This window comes from Fusarium verticillioides, chromosome 4 (genome assembly GCF_000149555.1).
Source record: "Fusarium verticillioides 7600 chromosome 4, whole genome shotgun sequence".
In the NCBI taxonomy this organism is placed as follows: Eukaryota; Fungi; Ascomycota; class Sordariomycetes; order Hypocreales; family Nectriaceae; genus Fusarium; species Fusarium verticillioides.
Genome location: NC_031678.1, coordinates 2,858,608 through 2,886,012, shown reverse-complemented (window position 1 = coordinate 2,886,012; position 27,405 = coordinate 2,858,608). Strand labels below are relative to the sequence as shown.

Sequence of the window (27,405 nt, the reverse complement as noted above, 5' to 3'; positions counted from 1 at the left end):
TACTTGTTTATGCAATTTATCGTTGCCGAATGCCCCGAATGTCGAGCAATCGTTGAGGTCGGCTTGTTGTCCGTGTTTTTGGCTCGTAGAGTGGCTTGATACCCACATTTCGCCTTGACTACCGTTTTGGGCTGTGATGATGTCGTCAACGGAGGATAACTGCAGTTGCGAGAGCGAAGAATGGCAATGGACGCCCTACAAGGCGTAATAATCTCGATTGAAGTATGTATTTATGTTTATGAGGTGGAAATGAAATTATATATACCTCAATTCAATATCTGAACCTGAATCCCCCATTCTTCATTGCTATTCACCCATCGCATTCTCGAGAACAGCTGCATTCGTTCTACACTTGCTTCAGTAAATTTCAATATGAATCAAACAGACGTCCTTATCATCGGTGCCGGGATGTCAGGTATTGGCCTCGGTGTCCAATTGATTAGACAATTCGGCACCAGAAGCTTCGAGATCATCGAGAAAGATTCTGCAATGGCCGGAACGTGGCGAGTCAATAGCTATCCGGGCTGTGGATGCGATGTATGTCTCAAACGGCCCATGGGACTTCATCTGACCTCTCTTATAGGTTCCATCTCATTTCTACTCATACTCCTTCGCTCTCAATCCCAACTGGTCTCAAGCATATGCCATGCAGCCTGAGATCCAAACTTACTTCAATGATGTTGCCAAGAAATATGATCTTGAAAGACATGTTAGGTTCAGCTCGGTAGTTGAATCTGCCCATTGGGACGGGTCTAATGGAACTTGGGAAACCACCATTCGAGATATCAAGACGTCGGAAGTGATGACTCGCCGTTCGAAGGTCCTCATCTCGGCTGTCGGTGCCCTATCCATACCTAAAGAATGTGATATTCCTGGTTCTTCAGACTTTGAAGGGCGAATATTTCATACAACCAAATGGGATCATTCCTTCGATTGGAAAGATAAGGAAGTTGTGATCGTTGGTGGGTTTGCCCCATATTACACCCTCCTCAGTTACTGACTGGAATAGGAAACGGTTGCAGTGCAACTCAAGTCCTCCCTGTCATAACCTCCGGAGACAGGGCTGTCAAGAAGGCAACCCAGTTCGCAAGACAAGCGCACTGGCTTGCAGAACGTCCCAATCCAACCTACTCGGCCAATTTCAAATGGGTCATGAGATGGATCCCCTTCGCTATGCGCTTTTATCGTGCATGGTTATACTATCTGAAAGAACGAGACTTTGCAGGCTTCAGAGTTACTGAAGGTCTTCAAATGAGGAACCAATGGGCCAGAGATACTACTGACTATATTCGGAGGACGGCACCCGCCAAGTACCTGGACTTTCTGGTCCCCAAGACCGAGGTTGGCTGTAAGCGGAGGGTCAATGACACTGACTACCTTGCCTGTTTACATCGGGATAACGTCGCGCTTGTATACAACGATCCGATCCAGAGGATTGAAGCGAAAGGCGTGCGAACATCTTCTGGAAGGCTGGTGACTGCCGATGCCATTGTCCTTGCGCATGGGTTTGAGACCCAGAAACCACTATTCCCCATGAAAATATTCGGAAGGGATGGGGTTAGCATCAACGAGCATGTCAGTATTCTGTCCCCTGTTTCCCATGAATCTTGGTCTCCAACTCGCTAACTAAGGGCAGTGGAATCAAGTCAGCGAAGGTGCGGCGTCTTCCTACTTCGGAACATGCCTTTCGGAATTCCCCAACTTCTTCATCATGATGGGCCCAAACACCCTAAGTGGTCATCTATCCGTTATTTACACCACAGAATGCCAGATCAATTACACAATGAGAGTTCTCAGACCAATTCTCACAGGAAAAGCGGACATCGTTGAGGTTACTCCCGAAGCGGAGAAGAAAGACATAGACAGAGTTCAAGAGAAGGCTAAACGCCTTGTTTGGGCAACAGGGTGCACATCGTGGTTTATTGATGAGAAAACGAACAGGAACACAATCATGTTCCCGGACTGGCAGTTCAAGTTCTGGTTGCGAAGTGTCTTTGTGGCATGGAATGATTTGGAGTATCGAAGTGTCAGCACTAAGGAGCCCGTTAAGACGTCACGAGCCACTTTGTCGCTTTTTGCCGTGGCGGGTTTAGTAGGGTTAGGGTCATTTTATCTTCAAATCTCGAAGCCATAGCTGCGCGCCGGAGACCAAATGTGGAGGAGACGTTCGAAGAGAGGCTTCACAGACAGAGACATATTTGAGAGAGTAATTCATTCATTCTTGATGTTCAACTTGCTATATAACCATGCAAAAACCCACGATATGCCATAATGCTAAGCACGTCCCATTTTAACTTTACACTACCTCAATCATTACATCATCATCTAAAGACGAGGAATCGTCTTGGTAGCGCAGCAAGAAGAGGGAGCCTCCTCCTCCTTCTTACCGAAGGCATCCTTAGATGCAGCATCGACGCAGAGAGCCGAAGGAGGAACCCAGAGACCAGGGTTCTTCTGGTAGAAATTTGAGGCGCGAAGCATGACGCTGACAGGCTCAGCGGGCATCACGGGGAAGTCCTCAGTGCGGGGGAAGTGAGTGAGACCAAACTGGATATAGCAGACGATATCGGTGTTCTCAATGGGCTCATCGCGGGCTACCCAGTCGAGAATGGTGCTGTTGTGAGGGTGGTTCTCGACACCGGTGGACTGACAGACGTAGTCACCAGCAGGAAAGATCTCGTAGTCCTTGTAGGGAGTGACCCAGAGACTCTTGCGAGCAAAGGCAGCGCGGTTATACACGACACTGCCGGGCTTGGCGAGGAGACCGGGGCAGTTGTTGTTGAGGATCTTGTAAGCGACGGGCTTCTTGGCGGATGGGTTGATGCTGTTGGGGTTGGTGATGGCCCATGATCGACTTGTCTCATGGCAGTAGTTCACAGCGGCCTCCTTGGATGTTCGGAGAGGAGTGTTCTTGCAGTAGAAACCGTTGCCGTAGGGGTTCTCGGGAGATCCAACCTCTGCCTCTGAAGGCAAAGCATCGTTCTGGACGATGGAGTTGTTGGGTCCGTCGATCTCGGGGTCAACACGGAGGGAGAAGATGTGCTGGTGGTTGTGAGCGTTGATGGTGGGGGCGACTTCGGTTCCGTAGGGAGCGGCTGTCTCGCTGGGGTGCATGCAGTAGGTGTTGAGCATGCCGGTCAGCTTGATCTCAAGCTTGTAGGTACCGTCGAGGGTGAAGGTATGGTAGAAGCCGTACTCGTAGTTGGCGGCGGTGATGATTTGGGAGATGATGAGCTTGCGATCACGGGCGGAGATGACGGTGCCGTCACGGTAATCAGTGTGCTTGTACATAAGACCATTGTCTTCCTCGTGAATGCAGATGGCGTTCTTGATAACAGCGGGATCACCCTCGCCTGTAGCCATGACGGCATCGAGGTAGTGGATGGCGCCCTTGCAATCACATCCAAGCTTCAGAGAGTTGGTCATGAGACCGGTACCATACTCACCGACGTCAAAAGCGTGCTTCTTGTGGTGAGGGGGATCGGGGTTACCGTAGGGAACGACCATCTCGACGACGCTGATACGGTTGAAGAGAGTGCGCTCACGGTGCTCATGCTGATCCTCCATGCGAACATCAGACAGGACAATACCTTCACGGTAGTTGAATCCGATGTGCATCTTGTAGCCAGCCCAAGAAATCTCATTTCCTCGCATGCGGAAAGAAACGCCCTGGGGCTGGGTGATGTTGATGGGCTTGAGAGTGCCATCAATGTAGTTCTCGCCGATGAACTCAGGCATGTAGTTGTGCGAGGTGAGAGGAACCTTTGTTCGCTCACCGTTGACGTAGCGGATATCAACAGTGAGGACCTCCTCCTTCTCAGTATCGACCACGACGGAAAAGTCCAGCGGGTGCGCATACTGGTTGTCGTTGGGCGAAGCGCGATAATACACCAGACCCTGCTGGAGACGGCGCTCGTAGCCCCAACGCTGATCAACGCCAATGGCCCAAGCATCGATGTAGATCTTGGACATGTCGTCGATGCCAACGTCCTTGCAGGCCTGGATGACACGAGGGTCGGCGCGAGCAACGCGCTCGCAGACATCAAGATCCTCGAGGGTTAGAGTAGGACCGACTTCAGTGACGTCCTTCCAGAGCTCGACCTTGCCGTCGGCGATGTTGGCGACGACCTCGGAGACTTGCCCATTGCCCTTCTCGATGACGATGGCGAAAGCGCGACGAGAAGGTCGGGGACCAGTTCGGGCGCGGAAAGCAGCATATTCTGCCTTGAGAGGCTCACGGAGAGTGAGACAGTTGAACTTTAGAGACTTTGGCTTGGCATAATCACGGATGATCTTTGCGGCAGCGCGAATCTCATCAATCGATAGCGGATCTGTATTTGTTAGGGGGGTTCAATTGGGGGTCAATTGAAAGGGTAAACATACCGAGAGGATGTAAATGTTGAGAATTTGAGAGGTCGGGAGCGGCGTCGTTGGCTTCTTCCCGAAAGATGGTGTAGCCGGCGATGGATGAGGTGTCTGCAATCATGGTGAACGTTGTCTGGGCTGAGCGACTGTGCCATACGATGGATGATCAAGCAACAACTGTATAAGTGTCCAAGGTATTTGACCTGGAGGGAGCAAAGTTGAAGAAGAACTGTAGCTTAATTGGTAGTTTACTATAGAGAGAAAAGGAAGAAGAAGATATTGTCAAGAGGATACAGAGCTTCTTATAGAGAGAAAGGAACAAGAAAGGTAAAAGTAAAAAGAAAAGCAAGGCGGATTAGCAGAGACACGGCCTGGCATCCACCATGTGGCGCCCGCTCCGATTGTCCTCTCCGCTGCATCACATCTCCACTGAGCGGGAATCCGCTGAGACCCGTGTAAGACATTAGCTACAGAAGCAAAAGTTGCTGACTACAGCTGCATCTGCAGTGGAAACACAAGCGAGAATCTAGATTGCGACAAGGGTGCCTCTACCGAAAACTGCTACAGAATTGCATTCTGTTTGATCCTGATCTCTCTGTCATGCCAAGCCATCTCCGGCAGTTCGACGCGCCGTCTTGATCTCCTCGAAACGGGCATAACAGTGAACGTTTTCTTACAGGTCCACAAATTACTGTATCTGTCTGCTATCTAGCATACATAAACGGCTGGGAGATCGCAAGCCAAAACACGAGGCTCAATCATCTGACCCCAGCGATCCAATCCTCTCCCCCTCATCTAGAACTCCTAACCGCTTTCAGCATCTGATTCTCAGCTTTGCACCCATGCTCAGCGCTAAACCGCTTACAGGCAACGTTTTGCAGTTTTGCTCAGCGGCCGATAAGAATGTCGTCTCCCCCGAGATAACCGAACAGAACAGGTGATCCCCTTCTTCCATCCCCCTTGATTACGTTTCTCTTGGGGATCTCACCGGCCCGGTCGAAAAAGCAACGCGTTATTCCCCACGGGGAAGTCATCGCACAAGAACGCTGGCGTTTCGTCACGTAATGGAAATGTCGTCGTCCTCTCTCCTCACACGATGCATCGCTGTTCCCCATGGGGTACCGTCCATCGCATCGCGTTTCCCCGCAAACCGCCTGGCCAAGCCATTGGAATGATCGCTAAACTTGCCGGGTTGTTCTGTCAGAATATCGACGGCGTTTGCCCTGTTTGCATCACTGGGCGTTAACTCACAGGTACATGGCAGACGCCGTCGTCGCTGAAAGGGCGTTAGTAGGGCAGTATGACCGGGGCGCGAGATAACAGTGCTGCCCCCTCACTGAAACGAGCCTTATCTCTGTGCTACTAACCCCAATGCGCGCTTTTTTGGCCTCTGCCAGGTTTTTCGTTCAGTGCTGAGGCATCCCTACAATCAGCCACCACCACCACAATCTCTGTACTCCATACAGTACTATCACTGCCGACCCGTCACACGATAAGTTAACCTTGATACCAAGCACCTACCAATTCCAATCCTGTGTGTGTGTGCCCGTCGTAATGTTAAAAAATGTCTCCTTACCAAAAAGACGCTGGTCCGTTCCACGTAGCAAATTGGATATAAGCTCGCCACGCGCATTTGCTTTTTTACTTCCCATTTCATACAACACATTGCAATTGACCATCTCTCTCTGAGTCACATCGCATTTCTCGCTAAGGCTGCCCGTCGCCTTTTCCCCCTCCCCTCTTCTACCCTTTTACGTCATTTTTATTCTTTCTCTCGACGAGGTCATCGTCAGACGCGGCCATGACCAACGACGTCGAGACAAACTCTGCGCTCAAGCGCTCAGATACCACCAGCCAAGCCATCCGCGATGCTGAAGATCTCGCAAACTTTGGCCATGACCAGAGTCTCACGCGAAAATTCAGCATGTGGAGCATGTTTGCCCTGGCCTTCTCTGTCCTCGGTACCTGGTCCACGTTCGCGCAGGGCATCGACAGCGGCTTGACCAGCGGAGGCCCCATCGCCATCCTCTGGGGTCTGGTGCTCGTGTTTGTCTGCAATATCTGCGTTGCTGTGTCGCTGGGTGAGATGTGTAGTAGTATGCCCACGGCGCTCGGTCAGGCGTACTGGATCTCGCGACTGTGGCCGACAAAGTCCGGGCGGTTCTTCTCGTATCTTTGTGCGTGGATCAACATGACTGGCTGGATCACTTTGTCGGCGTCGCAGATTGCTTTCATGGGCGAGTTTATGCTCAAGATGAAGGTTCTCTTCCAGCCGGACTGGGCTGGTGCTGATAAGGGATGGGCTCTATTCCTCGTCTACGTCGGCGTTACTCTATTTATGACTCTATTCAACGTCGTGGCTTGTCGAAAGGACATCGTTCTCCCCTGGTTCAACAACTTCGTTGGTGTTTCCTTCGCTAGTCTTTTCTTCATCATCAGCTTGGCCTTGCTCATCTCCGTTGGAACCAAGGACAACCTCCATTATCAGCCTGCCAGCTTCGTCTTTGGTCAGTGGATCAACCAGACTGGCTGGCCCGATGGTGTTACCTGGTTCCTCGGCCTCATCCAAGCCGCCTACGGTCTTACGGCCTTCGATGCTGCTATCCACTTGGTCGAAGAAATTCCCTCACCGCGAAAGAACATTCCCCGCGTTATCTGGCTCTCGGTAACTATCGGCGCCATCACTGGTTTCATCTTCATGGTCGTCTGTCTCTTCTGCATCGTTGATATGAGCATCGTCACTGATCCCACGACCGGTCTTGCTTTCATGGATCTCCTCAAGCAGACTGTCGGTCTTCAGGGCGGAACTGTCCTTCTGACACTGTTCATCGTGAACGGTGTCGGACAGGGTATTGGAATCGTTACGACCGCTTCGCGTTTGACTTGGGGTTTTGCTCGAGACGGCGGTCTTCCTTGGAGTGGCTACTTTGCCAAGGTCGACGATTTCTGGAGGGTTCCTGTTCGTGCACTATGGCTTCAGGGCGGTGTCATGGCTCTCATCGGAGTTCTCTACACTTTCGCTTCAACAGTCTTGGAGGCTATTCTAAGCGTCAGCACAATCGCGCTCACAGTGTCCTACGGCATGCCCATTCTGACTCTCCTCCTCGTTGGCCGAGACAAGCTCCCACCAGGCGAGTTCTCTCTTGGACGATTTGGTTCAGTCATCAACTGGGTCAGCGTCGTCTACTGTGCCGTCACCACTGTTTTCTTCTTCTTCCCGGGCGCACCGAACCCATCGGTCTCAGACATGAACTACGCCATTGCGGTTTTCGGCATCATGCTTGTCATCACGCTGGTGTTCTGGGTCGTCAAGGGACGTATCACTTATCTGGAGACCGAGGAGGCGCAGGGAAACATCATCTATGCGCAGCGCGCGGAGCGGGCTAACTATGTTGATATTGATGTCCGAACCAAGACGGATACGGAAGCTCGTCGAGCTTCTCAGACCGGAGGGCCTAGTGCTTCCTAATCGGTTGGGAGGACCGGCATTGCGAGATTTGGTGTGAAGATGGAACAGATACGCGTACAGTAGCTGTAGCTGAAGTTTAGAATCAATGAAAGAAGGCACTTGCGCATAGGAAATCCCGTTCTATTTAATGACACTGTATCTTTGGTCTATCTTATTGCCATAACTGGTATAGTCGATCTCAAATGGCAACAAACGTTGATTTAGGAAGCATTTCTGCATTTTTGGAAGCAAATCATACGAGATGTCAGTCATATCACCCCTGGATCGTGCACCAAGGGTCCCATGGCACGGCAAATGATCAACCGCTTGCAAGGACAGTAGCTGAATGCATTCCCTTACCCCGATTCTGCTTAAATCGCTTGCAAAACGACTGCCCGATACGGACGCGAGAAACATCTCCTTATCGGTCCAGGGTATCCCGCCCCGATATCCACACCGGCCCGGAGGACACTATTACGAGAATGGGCAATACTTTTCAGCTTTTTGGCCTGGGGAATCGGACCCCACGTTGATAGGTTCCGCTGCTATACGAAAGCGATATCGAGTGACGTTGGGGAATGACTATAGGTATACAAGGATAGCTTCTCCTCAGCTGATTTCCCCAGATAGCCTCTGCAGAATCGAATTACCATACATCCAAAATGAGTCTAGACGTTCAACTTACTGCCCCCAATGGGCGCACTTACAAGCAGCCTACTGGTCTGTTTATCAACAACGAATTTGTTCGATCCTCAAACGGCAACAAAATCACTTCAATAAACCCAACGTAAGTCCAAAAACCCACTGCCAAGAGAGTCACCGCTAAAAAATGCAGAAATGAGCAGGAAATCACCTCCGTCTACGCCGCATCAGCCGAAGATGTCGACAAAGCCGTCCGCGCCGCTCGACGCGCCCTTCGTAATCCCGCGTGGCGAGATCTCCCTGCTACAGAGCGCGGCAAGCTCATGAACCGTCTGGCCGAGCTCGTTGAGGAGAACCGAGATATTCTCGCTACGATTGAAACATGGGATAACGGAAAGCCTTACACTGTCTCGTTCAATGAGGACATGACTGAGGTGGCTGAGACGTTAAGATACTATGCTGGCTTTGCGGATAAGGTGTTTGGCCAGGTCATTGAGACTACTGGCGATAAGTTTGGATATACCATCCGTGAACCTATTGGTGTCTGCGGACAGATTATTCCGTAAGTGCACCTCGAAAGAGTAGCCTAAAGGTCTTCTTGACTAATAACTTTGATAGATGGAACTATCCCCTTGCTATGGCAGCTTGGAAGCTCGGCCCTGCTCTCGCCTGCGGTAATGCCGTAGTCCTCAAGCCCGCCGAGCAAACCCCCCTCTCAATCCTCTACTTCGCCAACCTCGTCGTCAAGGCCGGCTTTCCCCCGGGTGTCGTCAACATCGTCAACGGTCTTGGAACGGTAGCCGGTGCAGCCCTCGCTTCTCACATGGACGTCGATAAGATTGCTTTTACTGGCTCTACCGCAACAGCCAAGACAATCATGAAGATGGCCAGCAGCAACCTAAAGAACATTACTTTGGAGACTGGCGGCAAGAGTCCTCTTATTGTCTTCGATGATGCTGATATCGATCTGGCTGTTTACTGGGCCCATGCTGGTATCATGTCGAACCAGGGTCAAATTTGCACTGCCACAAGTCGTATTCTCGTTCAAGAGGGCATCTACGATAAGTTCCTCGCTGCCTTCAGAGCACAAGTCAAGAACATCTCCAAGGTCGGCGACCCCTTTGATGAGAAGACTTTCCAAGGCCCTCAAGTCACAAAAGCCCAATACGATCGTATTCTCTCTTTCGTCGAAGTCGGCAAGAAAGAAGGTGCCAAACTTGAGCTCGGCGGCCAGCCATTCAAGAAGGTCGGCGACGGCAAGGGCTACTTTATCGAACCTACAGTCTTTACTGGCGTGTCCCCCAAGATGCGAGTTTTCCAGGAAGAGGTTTTCGGACCGTTTGTGGTGGTTAGCAAGTTCAGCTCTGAAGAAGAAGCTATCAACTTGGCCAACGATACACAATATGGTCTCGGTAGTGCTTTGTTTACTACAAACTTGACGAGGGCGCACCAAGTGGCAAAGAGGATTGAAGCTGGTATGGTTTGGATTAACTCAAGTAATGATAGCGACTGGAGGATTCCATTTGGAGGAGTCAAGCAGAGTGGTATCGGCAGGGAGTTGGGAGAGGCTGGTCTTGCGGCTTATTCGAACATCAAGGCTGTGCATGTTAACATTGCGGCGAAGTTGTAAGGTAGAGCGATTGAGAAGGTAGCCTATCTGTACGAAAAGTCCATAGAGGAAAGTTAATTTGCAGATGATCCAGCCAATTTCTTGAAGACATCGACAGGAACACCCCGGCGTATGCTCCAAATCGTGTCATGGTCCGCTGCCTCGATGGTCTTCGTGCTGTAGATGATTACCTGCTCAACCTCTTTTCCCTTGAAACAACTATCCAACCATTTCGGGCCATCCGTCCCCGGCGCTCCAATCATAGAATCCTCTTCAGCGTAGTAGACATCCACGGTCAATTTCTTGCCAGCTCCCTTCAGCGCCTGCACCAACTTCGGTACCATATCATCATAGTCAAGCCAGTCTCCCCATCCTGGTACTCCCTCTGTCTTCTGCATCAAGAAAACCGACTCGTCACCAAAACCACGAATACTTTCTCCGTGTACCAATTTAAACAAGAATGGTTCCAAGGATTCTTCGAAGAGAGCATCGGCCTTGGTCTCCTCGGCGCCACCTTCGACATTCTTCTTTTTGGATAGGCCAAACATTTGGCTCATGCCAGCGGACGTCGCGACAACGGGACCGAGTGTGCCGTTGACGAAGCCGATCAACTTGTCTGCTTGTGCTAGCATGCTAGCGGGCAGAGATTGGGTTACAGACATTGACATAAGATGTGTGTGAGATGGAAGAATCCAGGGTGCTCCGACGGCGAGGTAGGGTCTTTCTGGGTGGAGAATCTCTGGGTGATGCATGAGCATGTCAAAAGCGTAGACGGTTCCTCCACTGTGACAAGCGAGAGACACGTGCTTGATTCCAAGGTGCTTGAGTAGAGCCAAAGTCATTTCTGAGAATATTAGTCCTCCGTCGGCTTCGTCGCTATGAGTGGTGACTTACTTCGACACATGGCAGGCCTCTTTTCCACCTTGACGGGATCTGTCCCACCAAAACCTGGCCGGTCCATAACGACGATACGAACACGGTACTTCTTGGCTAACTCATCCTTCGCACAGTGAAAAATCCTTGATGCACATAACGGCGCAAAGAAGAGTAGCACATTCTCATCAGTGGCGTTGTGATAGCCGTAATCGGAGTATTTCACCTGGAGGCTGCCATGATCATCCGATGGATCCGCTGGGAGCTGGAAGGTTTGGGAGAAGCGAGGGTCTTTGAGAAAAGCCTCAGGATCTTTGGCTTCTGCTGCAGTTGCCATTGCAATTTTAATCTGTATGCACTCTATTTTCTTTAATTGAGGGTTTCTTCACAGGTTGAGAATAAAGAAGGAGTGAGCTGTGAGCGATACGAGACATGGACCAACACGTCACGTGCAACCTTGAAGGCCTATCACAGGCTGAATTTGCCGGTGGATAAGAGGGGTAAGACCAGCATCAATTGGTAACAATCTATTCGGATTTGATATGAAGGATTGAAGGATGAGTTTGTAGATCAACGTCCTTCTCACATTATTTCTAGCCATTTCGCAATATCTTGCTTTCCTTCCTTTTCCAAGTCTTTCTTCCAGCGTCGCTTTGTCTTTCGGTTCAACAATCCCGCCGGAGATCCTTGACTTGTCAAAACCTCCAGCATCTCATGGTTACCCTGTTCCATAGCAATTCTCATCGCTTTCCGAACATTCTTGCGCTTCTTGTGCGCTCCAGCCGCAAATAAAAGTTTCACCATTTCCAGATTCCCTCTTTTGACTGCGATAGGCAGGGCTACATCCACTATTCTTTCGCCATTAATTATGTCGGCAACAACATCGGGCTGTTCATCCTTAAAATCCTCAATGCTTCTCGTTGGGCCCACTGAATAGTCCAGTTCTACAAGCCTTCGCACGATGGGTAAACAATCATCCAACACCGCGCGTTGAAGCCTTCTCAGGCCCCAAGTGGCCAGAGTGTCTGCCCCGGAGGAGAGACCCTGTGTCCACCAAACGCCTTCATCTTCATTATAGCCTTCCAATATAGCATCGTAAACCAAGTTGAAAACTTCAAGATTAGTCGTTGTCTCTAAAATTTTGCTCAACTGGATACCAGCTGGCGATCTTGAAGAAGGGCCAGTTCGTCCGTTCATCCATATCATATCCGCAATTGATGGTGCTATCAACCGGTATCTCGCAAGAGGCCGACCTGACTCAATAGCGAGGCGAAGAAACTCGATCTGATCGGGAAGAGCGACTTCAGTGATGATGTCCATCCTATAAATGTCAAGTTCGCGGTCTCTGTCGGAAACACTCTTCAACAAGAGGGTGACGGATTCCATCTCGCCCAACTGGACAGCAAGCTTAACTGGGTTCGCAAGTCTCATAAGAGACGTCCCACATTTCGGCGGCATGAAGCCAAGCTGATTGTCTACTATGCGGCCAGCCTGAGGAATGGGTGTCTGGAACGATGCTAATACTTTGGGTAGGCCATCTGCCGTTGAAAGTGCCTTATCGTGGAAGGGACAAAGGATCGGATCCTCATTGGAAAGTGTATTTTCGAGAAGAGTATGGTCGCTTAGATATACTGCCATTGCTGCTAGAGCGTCGCGAAAAACTGCACAAGATTCATCTATTTGAAGCTCTGTTGCATCGAATGCCGGGGATTCGTTCTTGGTGTAGAAATCGGGATGAGAGTAGATGTATCCGTGCTTGACCGCTACTTCGCAAACTATGCGTACAGTATCTTCCAACTCTATTTGTGGAAATAGTTGTTGTGTGTATCGGTAGATATGTTCTGCGACTCTCAACATTAGAATATGGTCTTGAGTTGGCGGTTTCGATCTGATTCTGCCCAATGTCCTGGCTGTCAGGAACATGACCCAGAAATCGCCGCTAGGGACTAAAGATGAGCTGGAAGTGAACAGCTCTTTCTCAGAGAGAACATCTTGTTGGAGTTGTTCTCGATCGCCCTCTGGAGGCGATGGAGACAACGGTCTGTCCAGATCTGGTGTCTCGGGCTCAGAGTTGGTATCATCATCGTCAGATACATTCTCTAGAAGAGGTGGATATGAAAAGGGAGCGAAGTCGACCGTGTGGTAGAATATGGTTTGTTTCCGCATAGGATCCCAGTATCCAACATCGTCCAACATGCTGGACTCGAGGATGGCATCCATTGTCAGACGGCTGAAGGCTTTGCTGACGCGGCATAATTTCAGCATTTCGGCGAGAGAAAGCGACACCGTGCATTGCTCGATGATATGAAGCCATATCTCTGCTGGAAAACAAGTCGGTAGGTACTCCGGATCACTCATGATTCATCGATATTCATTGAATCGATCAAGTTCGTACGTTAGATTGTCGAGTTGGTGCTGTAGCGACGAGTTTCAAGACAATGCTGACAGTGCATTTACTGCACAGACGCGGGGAAGGGCCCACTAAAATGCAGTGCCTCGACAAGCGCTGAATGGGTACAGCTTCCTCTGAAAGGATAACAATCCAAATGGCAATTGAGGATAGTTGGAGAAGGTATTTAGAGATTTGGATAAACTATTGCATCATCCAGATAAATCCCGTGATTATTCTGTGAGCTCTTCTGCCTCCGGAGCTCCGGCACAGCTTCCCCTCCGCTCTTGTTGTTGATTTTGGTGGCGCATCGAATCGAGAGTGATGCTGATTCGTAAAGACAAGCCCGGAGTAGGCGGCAAGGCATTCTTGATACCCGAGAAGCTCCTGATTTCCCTCTACTTCAATATCATCGAAATTAATGCATAAACTACACAGACTACGTGAATCTATCGCGACTTCAGCAATTTTATCATCCTACTCTAAATTGAGTCACAATGGAATGCCTCAAACTGAGCCCTGAATCCGTTGCCTCACTTCGTTGCCATGAGTGAGGCTGAGCTGCGTGCTTTCATAGCAAAGGGAAACTCATTTGACAGTGACAGTGAGGAGGACTTGAAAATTCGCGTCTATGCACGCTGTCTTTTGTTCGATATGTCAAACTCTGACAAAGTTTTGGAAGAAGCAATCACTTGGGCTAAAAGAGAGATCCTCGCTTCGCCTCCAAGTAAACAGGCTCTCAAAAATGGCTCGATATTCTCACGACGCTTTTGGTGATTTTACACCACTCTCAGCAAACAGCTGGAAAAATCACTGATACGTGAGTCATACTCTACTTATCGTTTAAAACATAAATGTGAAGCCAAGAGATTGCTAACATCGTGATATCTAGGTCCAGTCGTGAGACCATGCTCCATGATGTTGCGCTTCAAATGACACTTCTCAAGAATCAAGCAGCCAGATCGATGATGAGATTTGAACAGAGCCACCTCATGGAAGATCTAAATCTGACCATCGCTATTGTGGAACACTTGTTACCGATGATAAGCCTCAGCAAGTCATCAAGATTGCAGAACAACCTCGGTCTCATGCTTCACAAGCGATGTCAGAGAGCTGAGCCGATAGAGGATCTGAGCCGACCTATTGACTCGATGAACAGCCCCAGACGATAGCCTTGGGGAGCAAACCTAAGTTTAGGGTGATAAAATAAATTCTATAAAAGGCATCCTAAATTTGCCTAAGTTACCTAAATCTTTTTATTACTTAGATTTAAGGTCTTGAGTTTTATTTCCTCCTCTAGGATAGTCCAAATCTTGCTAATTGTCTTAACAATCTTGGGCTCTGGCTCAGTTTCCGGCTTGAGAGGGCAGAGAGGGTTGCGGACCTGGACACTGCTGTCGAGGCTGCAAAGAAAGCCATAACCCTGACGCCTGAGAGTCACCAGCGCTATGTTGGATATTTTAATAACCTTGCCAACAGTCACGGCAAGCGGTTTCAGCGAACAGGCAGAGTTGATGACATTAACCGTACAATCGACGCGTCATCAAGGGCTGTGAAACCTCCATCACAAAACCACCCCGGCTTCTCGAATAGCCTGGGCGTATGGCTCTATGAGCGGTTCGAAACATCAGGAGAATTTATGGATCTGGATCATTCCATTGAGGTAGCACGATGTGCAGTTAATATCACGTCCACGAGCCATCCCGATCGCTCTGCATTCTTGAATACCCTGGGAACCAGCCTCAGCAGAAGATTCGAGAGAACTGATTCAGTGAAGGATCTAAACGAAGCATTAGATATCTTTACTCAGGCACTGTAAGCAATGCCTCGCAATACACCGGACTTGGCATACGCCTTGAACAACCTCGGGATCATTCGAGGCCAGAGATGTGAGAGGATTGGCTCAATTGCAGATTTGGACCATGCCATTGAAAACACGCACGAGCCAGTGGTCAGCAATCCTCATGGCTATTCACTGCTGCATGTTCCTTGGCCGTCCCAACATCCTTTGGCTTGCTGACGTCGATCTGTGTTAAGCCGACCTTGGCCATCTTCTTGATTGCTGGGATTCACAGTGACAGAATACTGATATAAATTGTTTGGTGCCTAAAGACAGGTACCAGTTTATATTCTAATACTGATTTATAAGATGAACCTCTCCTACTTTATCTTCTATGTACTTTGAGCTCTGTAATACTGGCCTATGATGGCAGATAATATTTAGATTAATGAATCTGCTACTTAAGCCGCCAGGGGAAACATGGCTATTAGAAGGACACTTTTATCTGGGATTCTAATAGCAATAGTAAAAAGATAAATCCTGAAAAGGAAAGCACTATTGATGGTATAATTTTATAAAATGTTCTAACAAATGTTTACCAGACGCCCCTAACTGAAAGACTTTACCTAAATTTATGGTAATAAAATAAACTCCACGAAATGTTCCCTAAACTCATCCTAACCTTATATTAAGTTACCGAATTATTCTTCTCACTTAGGCTCAAGGCACCGGACTTTCTTTCCTCCCGTAGTCCGGATCCCCGTCTCGGCTAGTGTCGCTCTGGGATACTCTATGCCACCCGTGTTTGGCAGCCCTTGGTCTCAAATCTCCTGTATTGGATGACGGCTGGCCCCATATCTGTTGGCTTCCGACCGATGCCCTCGGTTGTATACCAATTCACGCTGCTGGACACTACAAGCTAGGGCCCATAGAGATAGTCTTGCCATGTCATCATATGCCCTGACGACAAAGTCACTGCTTCATGGGAGAAAGCGGAAAGTTGCTTCCGCTGTTGAATAACGGAGAAGTTCTGCACCTCTTCTTACCATGTGTAGCACACCTGTCAGTGGGAGATTATCATCCGCTGAAGACGAAGTCAATATGGTGAAGCAGTTTTGTCCACAGCTCGAACTCGAGCCAAGTACTCCCATGCCATTGAAGGATAGAGTCCTCCAATATATGGAGGCCTGTCAAGTATTTCATTTTGTAGGCTATGGAGGTTTAAACTAATTTGAGCCTTCGAAAAGCTGTCTGTGTCTTAAAGACTGGGTGACCAATCCTCTCACGGTTCAAGACATCTGTGGAAAGAATGTGGAAGGCACTTAACCATTTCTTGTATATCTCTCTGCTTGCCGAACTGGAAACAACATGGAGTTAAGACTTTCAGACGAAGGAATTCATCTCGTTGGTGCGTTTTACTTGACTGTCTTTAGATATGTTGTTGGCACACTATGGGAAGTTTCGGATAGGCATTACGTTGATGTAGCTGCAGCTTTCTACACAACTTTGTGTGATGACGGAATGTCTGATCTTCTGGTGTGCAGAGGCCTGCATCGAGCGCTGGGAAAGTTGAGAGACAAGGAGCGAGTCAAAGGCAAGGATATCAGAGACATTACGGCGGTAAGCGAGGAAGAAGCCCAACCGGATATCGGGAATACGGACTAGATGCCTAATGTTCATTTTGGATGCTAGTGAATTTGTTGATGCGGGGATGGTCCTTGAGTATAGCAGCAATAAATGGTTCAGGCATGAGAGTTTCTTGAGTTGATCTCATTGTTTAGCAGTTTCATTTTCTAAGACTAAACTATTTGTAAGGCCAGTGATACCATCACTTTACAGCCAACTCCGATCTCGAATCTAGGCCTCCGGATGTTCCTTGAGCCACTGCTCCATACTGGTAGGAGTCACCTTACTAGCCCATCTTTCATTATCAACAGGATCAATAACAGCTTTGCCATTCAAGAACGCCATGCCATAAGCCAAGTCGATGTACTTGTCTGCGTGCAAAGGACCGATGTTTTCCCTAGCCTGTTGCAGCATCACCTGAAGTTCAGCCTTACCGCCAAAGCATTGTTTCTTAATCTCATAGCCGCGAGCTTTGCCGTAAATATCAGCGAGCTCAGGCATAGTGGAATGAGACGACTCGACATAGTAGACGCCATGCTTGATGATATCCTGATCATTTATAGCGAGAAGCGTATACTTTGCTAAGTCATCAAGTGTAGTAAACGACATCTTCTCTTCACCAGTACCGAAGTAAATAACAGTGCGAGCCTCGGCGTTCACCAGACTGGGACGGCCTGCATTCTTGATATGAATGAGCGAGTAGTCCAGGATAGCACCCGTGAAACCATAAATGGGTTTCAGGCTGGAAGAGAGCTCGGCAAGCCGCTTGAAAGCGATATAAGCATCGTACGTCTCGTGGTCGCCAAGCTCGAGCTTAGTCCAATCAAAGTTCCAAGAAGCGGCGTGGAAAACCTTGAATAGCTCATTAGTGTTGATACAATGCTTGCTGATGCGGGGTTTACCTTGACACCTGCTTTCTCAGCTTCCAGCAAGAGAGCCAGTTGACCTGCCCCAATGATGGTGGGCACAGGAGGTAGAGCAGCAATAACGACATCAACTCCCTTGACAGCTTTCGCAAGGTAAACCTTATCAAGAAAGTCGGGGCATGCGACATAGCTCTCAACCTTGGATGCAATATCAGGATTAAGTTTGTCAGGGTTCCTGCTCAAACCGCGGACTCGGTAGCCCTCCTCGAGTGCATAGCGAGCAAGGGTCTGGCCGACCATGCCGGTGATGCCTGCAATTAGAATAAGCATGATGAACCGATTGATAAAGGTACGAGAAGTAGTTGAATGAATGGGACAATGGGCCCAATCTCGGGCAGTTAGGTTCATTTTATAGTTGGTCATTGCTACCGAAATCCTGGAATGCCCACAATTGGCGGGTGATCGTTTCCCTGATCGGAGTTGGAGTTACGGGCTTGCGCCGCATAGCCAAGTCCTCGTGCCGTAAGCATGCAGCTACTAAGAGATCCTTTGCAGTCATTGTATTACTCCGTTTCAGTCATCATTCCCCTCCGCGGAATCTCCACCAGGCCATGATTTCGAAAGCATGCGAGCCATACCGCCGACGGAGGATCAAATGCGATGGCGTTACAATCTGCAGCAAATGGCAGATCAGCCCGCCGTGTGTTATCATGGGCTCAAACCATGGATCAGAGTTCCTGAAGCGCATGAAGTTGTACGGGTAGATACATCGAACTCCTGAACTCCCGAGGACTCTCATAGTGATAGCAATAGTGATGGTGTGTATCCGGTTGCATCACAGCTTCCAACGCTATGAGGCAATCTGAAACTTATGAACAGCTTATCTATGGTCCGACATCGAGATCTGTGCTCCTACAGACTCTACAGGATCTACTTAATCATCTGGTTCAACGACGTACCAATTCCTCCAGACATGAAGTTCCGAGTCTTGGGACTTTTACTAAAAGAACTACTTTCTTTGGCACGCCGTCAAGAGTCGACGCCCTCTTACTTCCCTATCAGCAACAAATGGAAGATATTCTTATGGAGTCTACAGCTGTTACATTCCTGCAAGCTTTTGAGAATTATTCTTCTCATGCTTTACCGTTCATTAACATCGATAAGACTCGTGTGTTATTGGATAGTCTCCGTAACGCTGGACCTAGCGATATATCGCCACGAGACAAAGCTCTACTACTTACAATACTCGCCATCAGCGCACTGGGCACATCTGAAACCGATACCACGGAGGCCCTCTTGATATATGCTAAGCGTGAGGTAGCCCTGTTTGACGATGCAGCAACATTATTAATAGTTCATTTCTGCCTCTTGATGTCAGATTACCAGCTCAACATGGGACGCTCTAATGCTGCGTACTTGCAGTTCTGTTCAGCTTGCGCCAAAGCTATGTCTATGGGTTTACATATTCAGGGTGGTAGTGATGCAGTGGAGGATGGGCATCAAGTCTAGTGTCTCAGTTAAATAAGCCTCGTTCATCGTGCTGCCTAGGATCTTCCAGCTCAGAAAGCCTTTGGCCTATCTTATGGGGCATACAATTTAACCCCAACCATATCAATTCTTTCACTATCCGTTGATTGTTCCCATTACGCTCAGAGTCAGACTTTGGCTACAGAAAGGCCAAGTCTCTGTATTAAGTTTAATATATATCTCACCGAGTTGAAACAAAGTGGAAGTGAACCTTGTTCTGACACGTCACGGCTGCCTGAAGCAAGAACCTTAACTTTATATCAGCGCCCTCGTACACCAGCGATCTTGCAGGTAGATTACCTTATTTGGAGACATGACCTGTCAACAAAGCTGCGATTACGTACCTAAGCCGACTTGGCGCGGGGTTTAAGACTTTTCAGAGCCTACAGGAATATTCCACGCCTTAGTCGAGGCTCTTGTCCACTTCTCAATAGGCTATGCAGTCATTTGTAGTAAGCCCGAGTCACTGTGAAGATTTGTCACTCTCTTGGTTGGGAAACCTACGCGTTCTCGAGCATGCACTTCGCCCCCTCATGCACGCACATTTCTCATCAACCTTAACACCTTACTGAAGGGCAAACCTTCTCATTGCCCTCCAATTATATATATGGCCACGGCCCCACCCTCCATTGTAAACCAAGCATGAAACAGAACCTCAGAAGGCTCGAAAGAATGAGCGCCAGCCTGTACCAGAGTCTCCTATCTCTCACTTTCGACTTGTTGGCTGACAACTTGGCGCAGCTCGCAAGAATCGACTACTTGCATCACGTACGCGCATTCCAAAAGGAGACCATAACCGTCCTCTCCATCTTTGGCACTGTAATATCTCTTAAATGGGCTCTCGACGCATCCTTCTTCTTCCACACATACTGTCTTCATCGCAGTAAAATTCATCGCTATAACCACGTTTCCCCCGACGGTTCGCCGGCATGGGCTCTAGTAACGGGAGCTGCTGGTGGAATCGGATACGAGATTGTGCGAGAGCTTGCAAGAAAGGGGTTTAAAGTTGTGCTCCATGGACGGGCCGAACAAGATCTGCTAGCTGCCATGATGCGTGTACACGACGAGTTTCCTGATCAGAACTTCAAGATGCTCGTCGCCGATCCAACTGCCCTTGGTACCAGAGGCTTCTTCTACAGACAGAGCTACGGGAATTGGAGAATGGAACGTAAATTGGACCTCGAGACTATAAGGAACGAACTGTCCAAGCTTAACTTGACAGTCTTGGTTAACTGTGCGAATGCAGAAGCCGGACACACAGACCTTGTGCGGATCCTCGATGAAAATGAGAAGTCTATATGGAAACACGTCAACTCTGATGCTCTTTATCCAATACAACTCTTTCGCGCCCTTCTTCCAACACTCATTGGTAACGCACCATCTCTCATCATACACGTCACCTCCCTAAGTGACAAAGGCATCCCACTCAAAATCGCAACCTCGGCAAGCCGGTCATTTGTTTCCAGAATGACCCAATCCTCGGCTTTGGAAATGAAACTCGAGGGCTACGACCTTGAATCCCTGTGTGTACGGGTGTCGCGACGTATGGGTCAAACAGACAGCACTCTTGCTAGGGCAATCATTGCGAGAGTCGGCAGTCGCCGGAGTGTTGTTGTCGGTCACTGGTATCAATATCTTTACAAAGGACTAGTCGATCGGCTTCCTGGATGGCTATGGGATTGGTGGATCATACACTGCATTCGTGGGAAGAGAGATGGCATATCTGAGGGAAGTTAAGCATTTTCTTTTCCTTCATAGCCCCTAACCTACTCCTATCAACTCTTCAATAACAGCTGCAGGTTCTATACCTGCATAGCTGTCTTTCCCATCCAAGAGGTCTACCTTGCTATGATCTCCGACCCTTTCCCCCAATTCTTCCCTCCGATACATATCGTGATGTCTCCTGAAGCTGATCGCAGACGGTCACGGCTCTGGCTGTAGTTATATGATCAAACAGCCATATTCTATCACGAATAAATGTGAATAAGCTAACTATTCAATTAGCAAGTCACCGTATAACAATGCCAGCCTCTGGAAGGCGGCTGCAGTTGATGAAAATTATGAAACTGCTGGTCGTTGAGATAGGGCGGATGAAGTTGCGTAAGCTTTGACGGCGATTGGTGAAAAGTTGCTGATTATGCGCTGTCGTGCATGCGCAAAATGCATGATTGAGCCCTGAAAATCAGTACAGTCATGCACGGTCCAACACTGTATTTTCGCTGACCCTGACGGGACTGAAGGTAATCGTATTGAGATCGTGGCTCGTTGGTAAATACATAGGAAAAGACCTGGTCTATGACGATCCATAAGAAAAACTGCAAATAAAAATCGTCGTGTCCCTCATCTAGGCGTGAGACTTTCTGCGGGTATCATCATCAACAGCAGAGGGAGTCTTGGGGCCACCAAAGCTAAACATGTCCAAAAACGAGCTCCGCCTCTCACCCTGTCCCTGTCCCTGTCCCTGTCCCTGTCCTTGGTCGAGCGACTCACGTCTGCTGCCGGCGGGCGAAGCCTTCTTGGCGGCTCCCCAAAAGTCCATGATGGAGCTCCTCCTCTGCTCGAGGGGCTTGGGCGGGGTGCAGACCATGATCTGCAGCTCGAGGTTCTCAATGTCGTTGTCGGTCTCGACCTTTGTGCGGCCGCAGTTGGAGAAGCTGGTGCCCGAGTAGAAGACGTAGCCGCTGAAGGGGCTGGCGAGGGCTGCAACGACGGCGCCCTTCTGACGCGCTACCTGCAGGGTTTGCTTGGAGAGCGTCTTGGCATACCCTTGGCGCTTGTGGTGCGGATGCGTGATGACGGCATGGAGGAACATAACCTGTTCGTAGCGGGCGAGGTACGTCTGCTGTGTCTGCGTGATGCCTGATTGCAGTGCGGCAATTCTCTTTGCAGTCTTGCTTGTACTCTCCCCGTTGCTGGGGGGGTCTTGCGACAGACCGAGCACTGTAGAAATAAGGTTAGCGAATATTGATTGTCTTGTCAGCAGAAAAGTGGGTGTCTTTGCTCACCTCGCTGGATCTGCTCAGTGACGCCCTTTCCATCGTCCTCGTTCTGGTGAAGCGACTGGATGATGGCAAGGGAGACAGGGTCGTGAGTCTTGGGAGCATCGACTACGTAGCAGTGCCAATTTTTGCTGTTGTCGTCAATGATCCTCTTCAAGACCGTCTCGACGTGATTTGAGGCGGCTTCTGAACGGCCTGCTGAGGGGTAGCAGTACAGCCAGACAGAATCATTTGACAACCCGCTGAGGATGATCTCCTTCAACGCGGGGATGTCTTGTTGCGTAGCGATACGGACGCCCATAACTGATAGTCAATACAAGTAATAGACAATAAAAGTAGTTGTTGTTCAAGTTCGAGTTTGGTTGGAATGAGGAAACACCGAAAAAGTCAAGACAGTAAAAAAGGCTTGAGGATCAGCCAGCTTTCATAGTCGGTATAAATTTTTCACCCGCCGCCCGGCAGTAAAAAATGGGAGAGTCCGAGTGGGCTGGGCTGGGCTGGGCTGGCTTTCAGAGGTTAGAGCCACGCAACGTCACACGCAAAGTGAATTCTGATCATGAGCCGATGCCAAGCCAAGCAACATGAGATCATAGCGGTGTCTGTCCAGGCCAAGTATTGGCCCTCCAACACGACGAGGCGCTGGCGGCCTCTCCTCCTCCCCACTGCGATCGCCTCGTAGCGTAAGGTGCGCCAAGTCTGGCAATTCCGCCTTAGCCGTGTGTCATTTAAACATTTTAAGCTTAATCGGCAAGGTTAATCAACGTCTGATGCTCATGTTTTGATGCTCATCGTATGAGACGAGCTGTTACGTATGATGCGTATCAGGTATAAATATGAGATGATGTCTCTTGGTATTGGAGCGGGAAAAGCAAATTATTATCGAGATTTGAGCGCCGAGATACAGGGATCTTTTGTGATCTGATGAGGAGATGGATTTTCGGAAAGAATGCAACCTACGACACTCGGCATGCAGTACAGTACAACCTGTGCCTGGTTTTGCTCTTATCGTACAGAGCCTTTGTCGCTCGTCGGCGCTAGACATTTCAGCGGTAGAATAATACCGGGAACAGCCGAGGCATTAATGTGCGGTGCAACGCTCACTACTGAGAAGAGTTCAGATCATCTCTCGTTCGAGGCAATGCCTAACCATCATGTCATAGTTAGTAATACCTGTTTCACGACATGTGACGTTTGATACCCAATCCCAAAGCATGTGCGACAGAAATCACCATCTATTCGCCAGCATTCAGTACTGCAAACTGGAGCTGTTCTGGCGAAGGCCTTTGAACTCTTGATATGCACCCCGCAACAACATTGCGGGGAGAAATAGCTAAGCACGGCACTACCCATCCCCAGACCAAGAGAAAGATACCCGATAAATACTATTTCTTAGCCTTCTCAACTTGTGGGGGTTTGTTCTTATTTAAGAAGTCGAGTGATATGGCAGGCGCCGTGATTGGTTCGTGATAGCTACGAGGTCTAGGCATGACGGAGGTTGAACCACTTGGGGCGATCGTGAGGCGGGCGCCTGAGCCGATGCGATATTCGCCTCAGAACCAACGGTCGCAAACAACAAACTACCACTTGTTCAACTATTGGCACATCAAGTCATCTTCAGATTTATTCCCCTGGCTCTAGATAATTCGTGTTACGCTTCCGTCAGCCCATTGCCAGCACAAAGGGCGTCGCAGCTCTCTTGGCAGCGTCACGAGTCAATCGTACCACTCTCTACATGGAGCTTCATCACGCGGGCAGGTTTTGGGCATGGCAATTTCCAATCACTTCCATTATTATCATCATATTCAGCATCTCTCTTGACAAAACGCGAGTTTCATACTCAACGTCAGCCCATCTACAGTGTATAAACATACTCAGTTCCGCACTGCCACTTCTCAGCAAGCAGTCTTGTTTGGCTACCACTCAAAGTACCCTCATGCTGAATGTCATGCTCCCTCGCCTTCTCCAACTTCTTGTTTCTCCGAGCCAGGAAAAATCTTAGAATAGTTGCCATAGCAATGCAAAGACCACTGAACGCTACGTTTGCGACGTTTGCTTGCCAATATCGCGGACCTTGAGATGAAGGGTAGAAGTAGGATGCGTAGATAGACGCGAGATTGGAACCAGCATTGACAACAGCGTATGAGATAGCGCGCTTTGTCGATGGACGTGGTAGAGAGGAGGATACCCATGATAAGATGCAGCCAAATGATCCGTAGACTGACATCATCATGAACGTCGATATGTATCGAGCTGCCGTGTTGAGGGTAACAGCTGAGATGATGAACCCAATGCTGCAGAATATTTGCGGCCAAACAACATGGAGCCACCGCTCATTAACGCGATCACTATGCCAAGAGTTCGTGATACCCAGTGCCGCAGCAAAGACATAGGGCGGCGCAGATAGTAGAAGAGTGATAGTCGAGCTGTAACCCAGAGTCTTGACAATGGTAGGGAAGAAGTTCGTAAAGGCTGCTGCTGTATTGAGACCAAGCTGCATGATCCATATCATGTAAAGCGCAGGGTCGGTGAAGGCCATTCTAGCACCCTCCCAAGCTGATACGTCGGCTCGGTCATCTTCCTTACTGGCATCTTCGGCCATACGAAGTACTGCGATGCGGCGTTCTTCGTCGCTGAGCCACGCTGTTGTTGCTGGGTAGTCTGGGACGACGAAGTATGTAACGATAGCTGCGGGATAAGTAGCACAGCCTTCGATGATGACTGGACCCTGGTCAATAGTGGTATATAAGGTTAGAGAGGGATGCATACAGAGCCATCGCCAGTTGGCTAAACCAGCTTTACCGTCCATACCAGCCATTATTGCACTTCCAAGAAGACCACCAAATGCACCAGCCATTTGACCAGCTGCATAAAGAATCGAGATGCGAACTGCAAGTTCTTTCTTGGTATACCATGAACTAAACAAGAACAAAGCACCGGCTACACCACACCAGTCAGTCAAAGTTCTGTCATCCAACGGCTAACTTACGGAAGAACGGTGCCTCCACAAATCCAAGGATGAATCTCAAAGCAATCATCCCATGATAGCTCTGCACAGCACCAGTGCAAGCACTAACAGTAGCCCAACAGACCATGATACAGGGCTATCAAGAACAATCAGCACAATGATGCGCCACAAATACCTGACTCGGAAACATACCAAAAAGATCGACGGTCGCATCTTATTTAGGATCATGTTGGTGGGTACCTGAGTCAGGATGTAACCCACGAAAAAGATGCTGATGACGGTGTTGTACTGCTCGGCCACAAGACCGATGTCTTCTTCGAAGTTACCGAGACGGGCGGTCGCGATGTTATTTCTGTCGAGATAATTGAGAATGTCTGAAGAACATGTTAGCTCTCGTTGATGTGGTCAAGGGAGTCAGCACTTACAAAGCAGCATCATTAGTGGCATCATTCTCTTATCGATTCTTCGAATCAGAGCCTTTTCTTTGATGTCTCGATTCTCGATGTGAGCTGTTTCTCCACCGAGAGTCTCCAGATGGAGTTCTTCGCCTGTCTCTTTGACATCGGCCATGATGACTGATAATTTTATCACAAGATTACTCTAGTCAAGAAGAAAATTGAAAGACCTTTTCAGACGTATTTATCAACACCGTCAATCTGCCCAGACTAGCCATCGCATTTCTTGCCGAGATTTCTACGACTTGAACCTGGGGTATGGGGGAGATAGTCTGGGGAAACCAAGACGAGCGGGGAAATAAACCTTGCAACGTAACCCCATGAATCATGTAGATCTTCAACTTGAACCAATCCAACAACATTCCGAGCCGTTATCCGATGAGTAAGATGCGCTAGAAGGGCCGTTTGTTGCGTATAGCCGAGCCGACGTGATGGATGAGTTGTATTGGTGGTGGTCATGTAGTAATGGCGACATCCGATATGCATAGGAGGAGATAGTGGGAAGTAAGACGCGGGGAATATGGAGAGCTCGGAGCGAAGATCGATGTTGATCCACAGATTAATATCGCGTTCTTGTGTTGGCATCGTTTATATACCTTCTCTGACAGAAACGCTGAGGAAATCTCTTTAGCATCATATAGCTTTCAGATATTGCCTCTTCAGATCTCACCATGCCTTCAGCCGACAAGCCCATAATCCTCCATATCGGAGACCCAATCAAGTACAACCACGATCTCTACAAACAACTCGAGTCAAAATTCACCATCATCCGCCCCTCAGCAGAAGAACGCCAACGTGGTCCCTTCCTCGAAGCTCTTCGCCAGAAGAAATGGGGCGACTTCCAAGCTGTCATGCGACCTTTTTGGATCACAGGCGGGGAAATGGGACGCTGGGACAAAGAGCTGATTCCACTTTTGCCCAAGTCCATGAAGGTCTACGCATCAGCTGGTGCTGGATATGACTGGGCGGATGTTGACATCATGGCCGAGAATGGTATCCTTTATTGTAATGGAGCAGCTGCTTCCACTGAAGCTGTTTCTGATATGGCGCTTTATCATATCATTTCTGTGTTTAGGAATATGCAGTGGAGTAATATGGCTGCGAGAGGCAGTGAAGAGGAGTTTCGAGATGCACATGCTCATACGCAACTTACAGCATTCAACCCTCGCGGTCATACACTGGGTATAATTGGTCTTGGCAATATCGGTTATCAGATTGCCCTCAAAACTTACAAGGCTCTTGGTATGCGTATTGCATACTACGACCCCTTCCCCAAATCACCAGAGCAAGAAGCAGCCATCGAAGCAACAAACTACCCCAAGCTAGAAGACATGCTCGCCATCGCCGACTGCATCGTCATAGCTGCTCCCGGTGCAGGCGGGAAGAAGATCCTCGGACGCGCAGAGATATCCAAGATGAAGAAAGGGTCACGGCTGGTGAATGTCGCACGCGGGAGTTTGGTAGACGAAGAAGCTGTGGTTGACGCTATGGATTCCGGCCACTTGTTTGCAGTGGGTTTGGACGTTTTTGAGGATGAACCGAGGCCGAATCCGAGGTTGCAGAAGATGAGAAATGCGACTTTGACGTGCCATACTGCTGGTGGTGCGCTTGATACGTCGATCGGGTTTGAGAGGTTGGCTATGGAGAATGTCATGGCTGTGTTGGAGGGGAGAGATGCTGTTACGCCAGTAAACAAGCACCTGTTTAAGTAGGATAAATAGAAGGAGCTAAGCCTGTAACTATAATACTAAGTATTTTATACTAGGTCTTCTATACTAGGTCTTCTTTACTAGGTCTCCTATACTAGATACTTTATACTACCTATTTTATACTAGGTAAATACTCTAGGTAAATCTTATCT

General features: G+C 48.9%; 14 protein-coding genes across 14 annotated transcripts; 8 read left to right on the top strand and 6 right to left on the bottom strand.

The window, feature by feature from the left end:
* Nucleotides 1-372: 372 nt before the first annotated feature.
* On the top strand, nucleotides 373-2,134 carry FVEG_11970 (hypothetical protein; the record flags this gene model as incomplete). Its single annotated transcript, XM_018901298.1, has 4 exons — nucleotides 373-537; nucleotides 584-962; nucleotides 1,010-1,575; nucleotides 1,637-2,134. The coding sequence occupies 4 exons, from the start codon at nucleotides 373-375 to the stop codon at nucleotides 2,132-2,134; spliced, it is 1,608 nt and encodes a 535-aa protein (XP_018759759.1).
* A 63-nt stretch (nucleotides 2,135-2,197) lies between these two features.
* On the bottom strand, nucleotides 2,198-4,708 carry FVEG_11971 (primary-amine oxidase). Its single transcript, XM_018901299.1, has 2 exons — nucleotides 4,384-4,708; nucleotides 2,198-4,331 (listed from the first exon to the last, which is right to left on the bottom strand). Exons 1-2 carry the CDS (start codon nucleotides 4,484-4,486, stop codon nucleotides 2,326-2,328), a joined length of 2,109 nt encoding a protein of 702 aa, XP_018759760.1. The 5' UTR covers nucleotides 4,487-4,708; the 3' UTR covers nucleotides 2,198-2,325.
* Nucleotides 4,709-5,925: 1,217 nt separating this feature from the next.
* FVEG_11972 (hypothetical protein) lies at nucleotides 5,926-7,948 on the top strand. Its single transcript, XM_018901300.1, has one exon. The coding sequence runs from the start codon at nucleotides 6,167-6,169 to the stop codon at nucleotides 7,832-7,834; it is 1,668 nt and encodes a 555-aa protein (XP_018759761.1). The 5' UTR covers nucleotides 5,926-6,166; the 3' UTR covers nucleotides 7,835-7,948.
* Nucleotides 7,949-8,451: 503 nt separating this feature from the next.
* On the top strand, nucleotides 8,452-10,182 carry FVEG_11973 (aldehyde dehydrogenase (NAD+)). Its single transcript, XM_018901301.1, has 3 exons — nucleotides 8,452-8,600; nucleotides 8,649-9,017; nucleotides 9,074-10,182. Exons 1-3 carry the CDS (start codon nucleotides 8,476-8,478, stop codon nucleotides 10,083-10,085), a joined length of 1,506 nt encoding a protein of 501 aa, XP_018759762.1. The 5' UTR covers nucleotides 8,452-8,475; the 3' UTR covers nucleotides 10,086-10,182.
* Nucleotides 9,866-11,328, bottom strand: FVEG_11974 (hypothetical protein). The gene is made up of 2 exons (XM_018901302.1): nucleotides 10,959-11,328; nucleotides 9,866-10,908 (listed from the first exon to the last, which is right to left on the bottom strand). Exons 1-2 carry the CDS (start codon nucleotides 11,272-11,274, stop codon nucleotides 10,139-10,141), a joined length of 1,086 nt encoding a protein of 361 aa, XP_018759763.1. The 5' UTR covers nucleotides 11,275-11,328; the 3' UTR covers nucleotides 9,866-10,138.
* Nucleotides 11,329-11,513: 185 nt separating this feature from the next.
* FVEG_17140 (hypothetical protein) lies at nucleotides 11,514-13,202 on the bottom strand (the record flags this gene model as incomplete). Its single annotated transcript, XM_018906410.1, has 1 exon — nucleotides 11,514-13,202. The coding sequence occupies one exon, from the start codon at nucleotides 13,200-13,202 to the stop codon at nucleotides 11,520-11,522; it is 1,683 nt and encodes a 560-aa protein (XP_018759764.1). The 3' UTR covers nucleotides 11,514-11,519.
* A 670-nt stretch (nucleotides 13,203-13,872) lies between these two features.
* On the top strand, nucleotides 13,873-14,498 carry FVEG_11975 (hypothetical protein; the record flags this gene model as incomplete). Its single annotated transcript, XM_018901303.1, has 2 exons — nucleotides 13,873-14,099; nucleotides 14,219-14,498. 2 exons carry the CDS (start codon nucleotides 13,873-13,875, stop codon nucleotides 14,496-14,498), a joined length of 507 nt encoding a protein of 168 aa, XP_018759765.1.
* A 1,976-nt stretch (nucleotides 14,499-16,474) lies between these two features.
* On the top strand, nucleotides 16,475-16,771 carry FVEG_17141 (hypothetical protein; the record flags this gene model as incomplete). Its single annotated transcript, XM_018906411.1, has 1 exon — nucleotides 16,475-16,771. The coding sequence occupies one exon, from the start codon at nucleotides 16,475-16,477 to the stop codon at nucleotides 16,769-16,771; it is 297 nt and encodes a 98-aa protein (XP_018759766.1).
* Nucleotides 16,772-16,963: 192 nt separating this feature from the next.
* Nucleotides 16,964-17,928, bottom strand: FVEG_11976 (hypothetical protein; the record flags this gene model as incomplete). The annotated part of the gene is made up of 2 exons (XM_018901304.1): nucleotides 16,964-17,584; nucleotides 17,635-17,928. The coding sequence occupies 2 exons, from the start codon at nucleotides 17,926-17,928 to the stop codon at nucleotides 16,964-16,966; spliced, it is 915 nt and encodes a 304-aa protein (XP_018759767.1).
* A 522-nt stretch (nucleotides 17,929-18,450) lies between these two features.
* On the top strand, nucleotides 18,451-19,107 carry FVEG_17142 (hypothetical protein; the record flags this gene model as incomplete). The annotated part of the gene is made up of 1 exon (XM_018906412.1): nucleotides 18,451-19,107. One exon carries the CDS (start codon nucleotides 18,451-18,453, stop codon nucleotides 19,105-19,107), a length of 657 nt encoding a protein of 218 aa, XP_018759768.1.
* A 690-nt stretch (nucleotides 19,108-19,797) lies between these two features.
* Nucleotides 19,798-20,862, top strand: FVEG_11977 (hypothetical protein; the record flags this gene model as incomplete). The annotated part of the gene is made up of 1 exon (XM_018901305.1): nucleotides 19,798-20,862. One exon carries the CDS (start codon nucleotides 19,798-19,800, stop codon nucleotides 20,860-20,862), a length of 1,065 nt encoding a protein of 354 aa, XP_018759769.1.
* Nucleotides 20,806-22,718, bottom strand: FVEG_11978 (hypothetical protein). The gene is made up of 2 exons (XM_018901306.1): nucleotides 22,131-22,718; nucleotides 20,806-22,065 (listed from the first exon to the last, which is right to left on the bottom strand). The coding sequence occupies exons 1-2, from the start codon at nucleotides 22,423-22,425 to the stop codon at nucleotides 21,470-21,472; spliced, it is 891 nt and encodes a 296-aa protein (XP_018759770.1). The 5' UTR covers nucleotides 22,426-22,718; the 3' UTR covers nucleotides 20,806-21,469.
* A 1,258-nt stretch (nucleotides 22,719-23,976) lies between these two features.
* On the bottom strand, nucleotides 23,977-25,659 carry FVEG_11979 (hypothetical protein; the record flags this gene model as incomplete). Its single annotated transcript, XM_018901307.1, has 5 exons — nucleotides 23,977-24,842; nucleotides 24,891-25,061; nucleotides 25,111-25,225; nucleotides 25,282-25,463; nucleotides 25,515-25,659. The coding sequence occupies 5 exons, from the start codon at nucleotides 25,657-25,659 to the stop codon at nucleotides 23,977-23,979; spliced, it is 1,479 nt and encodes a 492-aa protein (XP_018759771.1).
* A 556-nt stretch (nucleotides 25,660-26,215) lies between these two features.
* FVEG_11980 (alcohol dehydrogenase) lies at nucleotides 26,216-27,256 on the top strand (the record flags this gene model as incomplete). The annotated part of the gene is made up of 1 exon (XM_018901308.1): nucleotides 26,216-27,256. The coding sequence occupies one exon, from the start codon at nucleotides 26,216-26,218 to the stop codon at nucleotides 27,254-27,256; it is 1,041 nt and encodes a 346-aa protein (XP_018759772.1).
* Nucleotides 27,257-27,405: the final 149 nt, after the last annotated feature.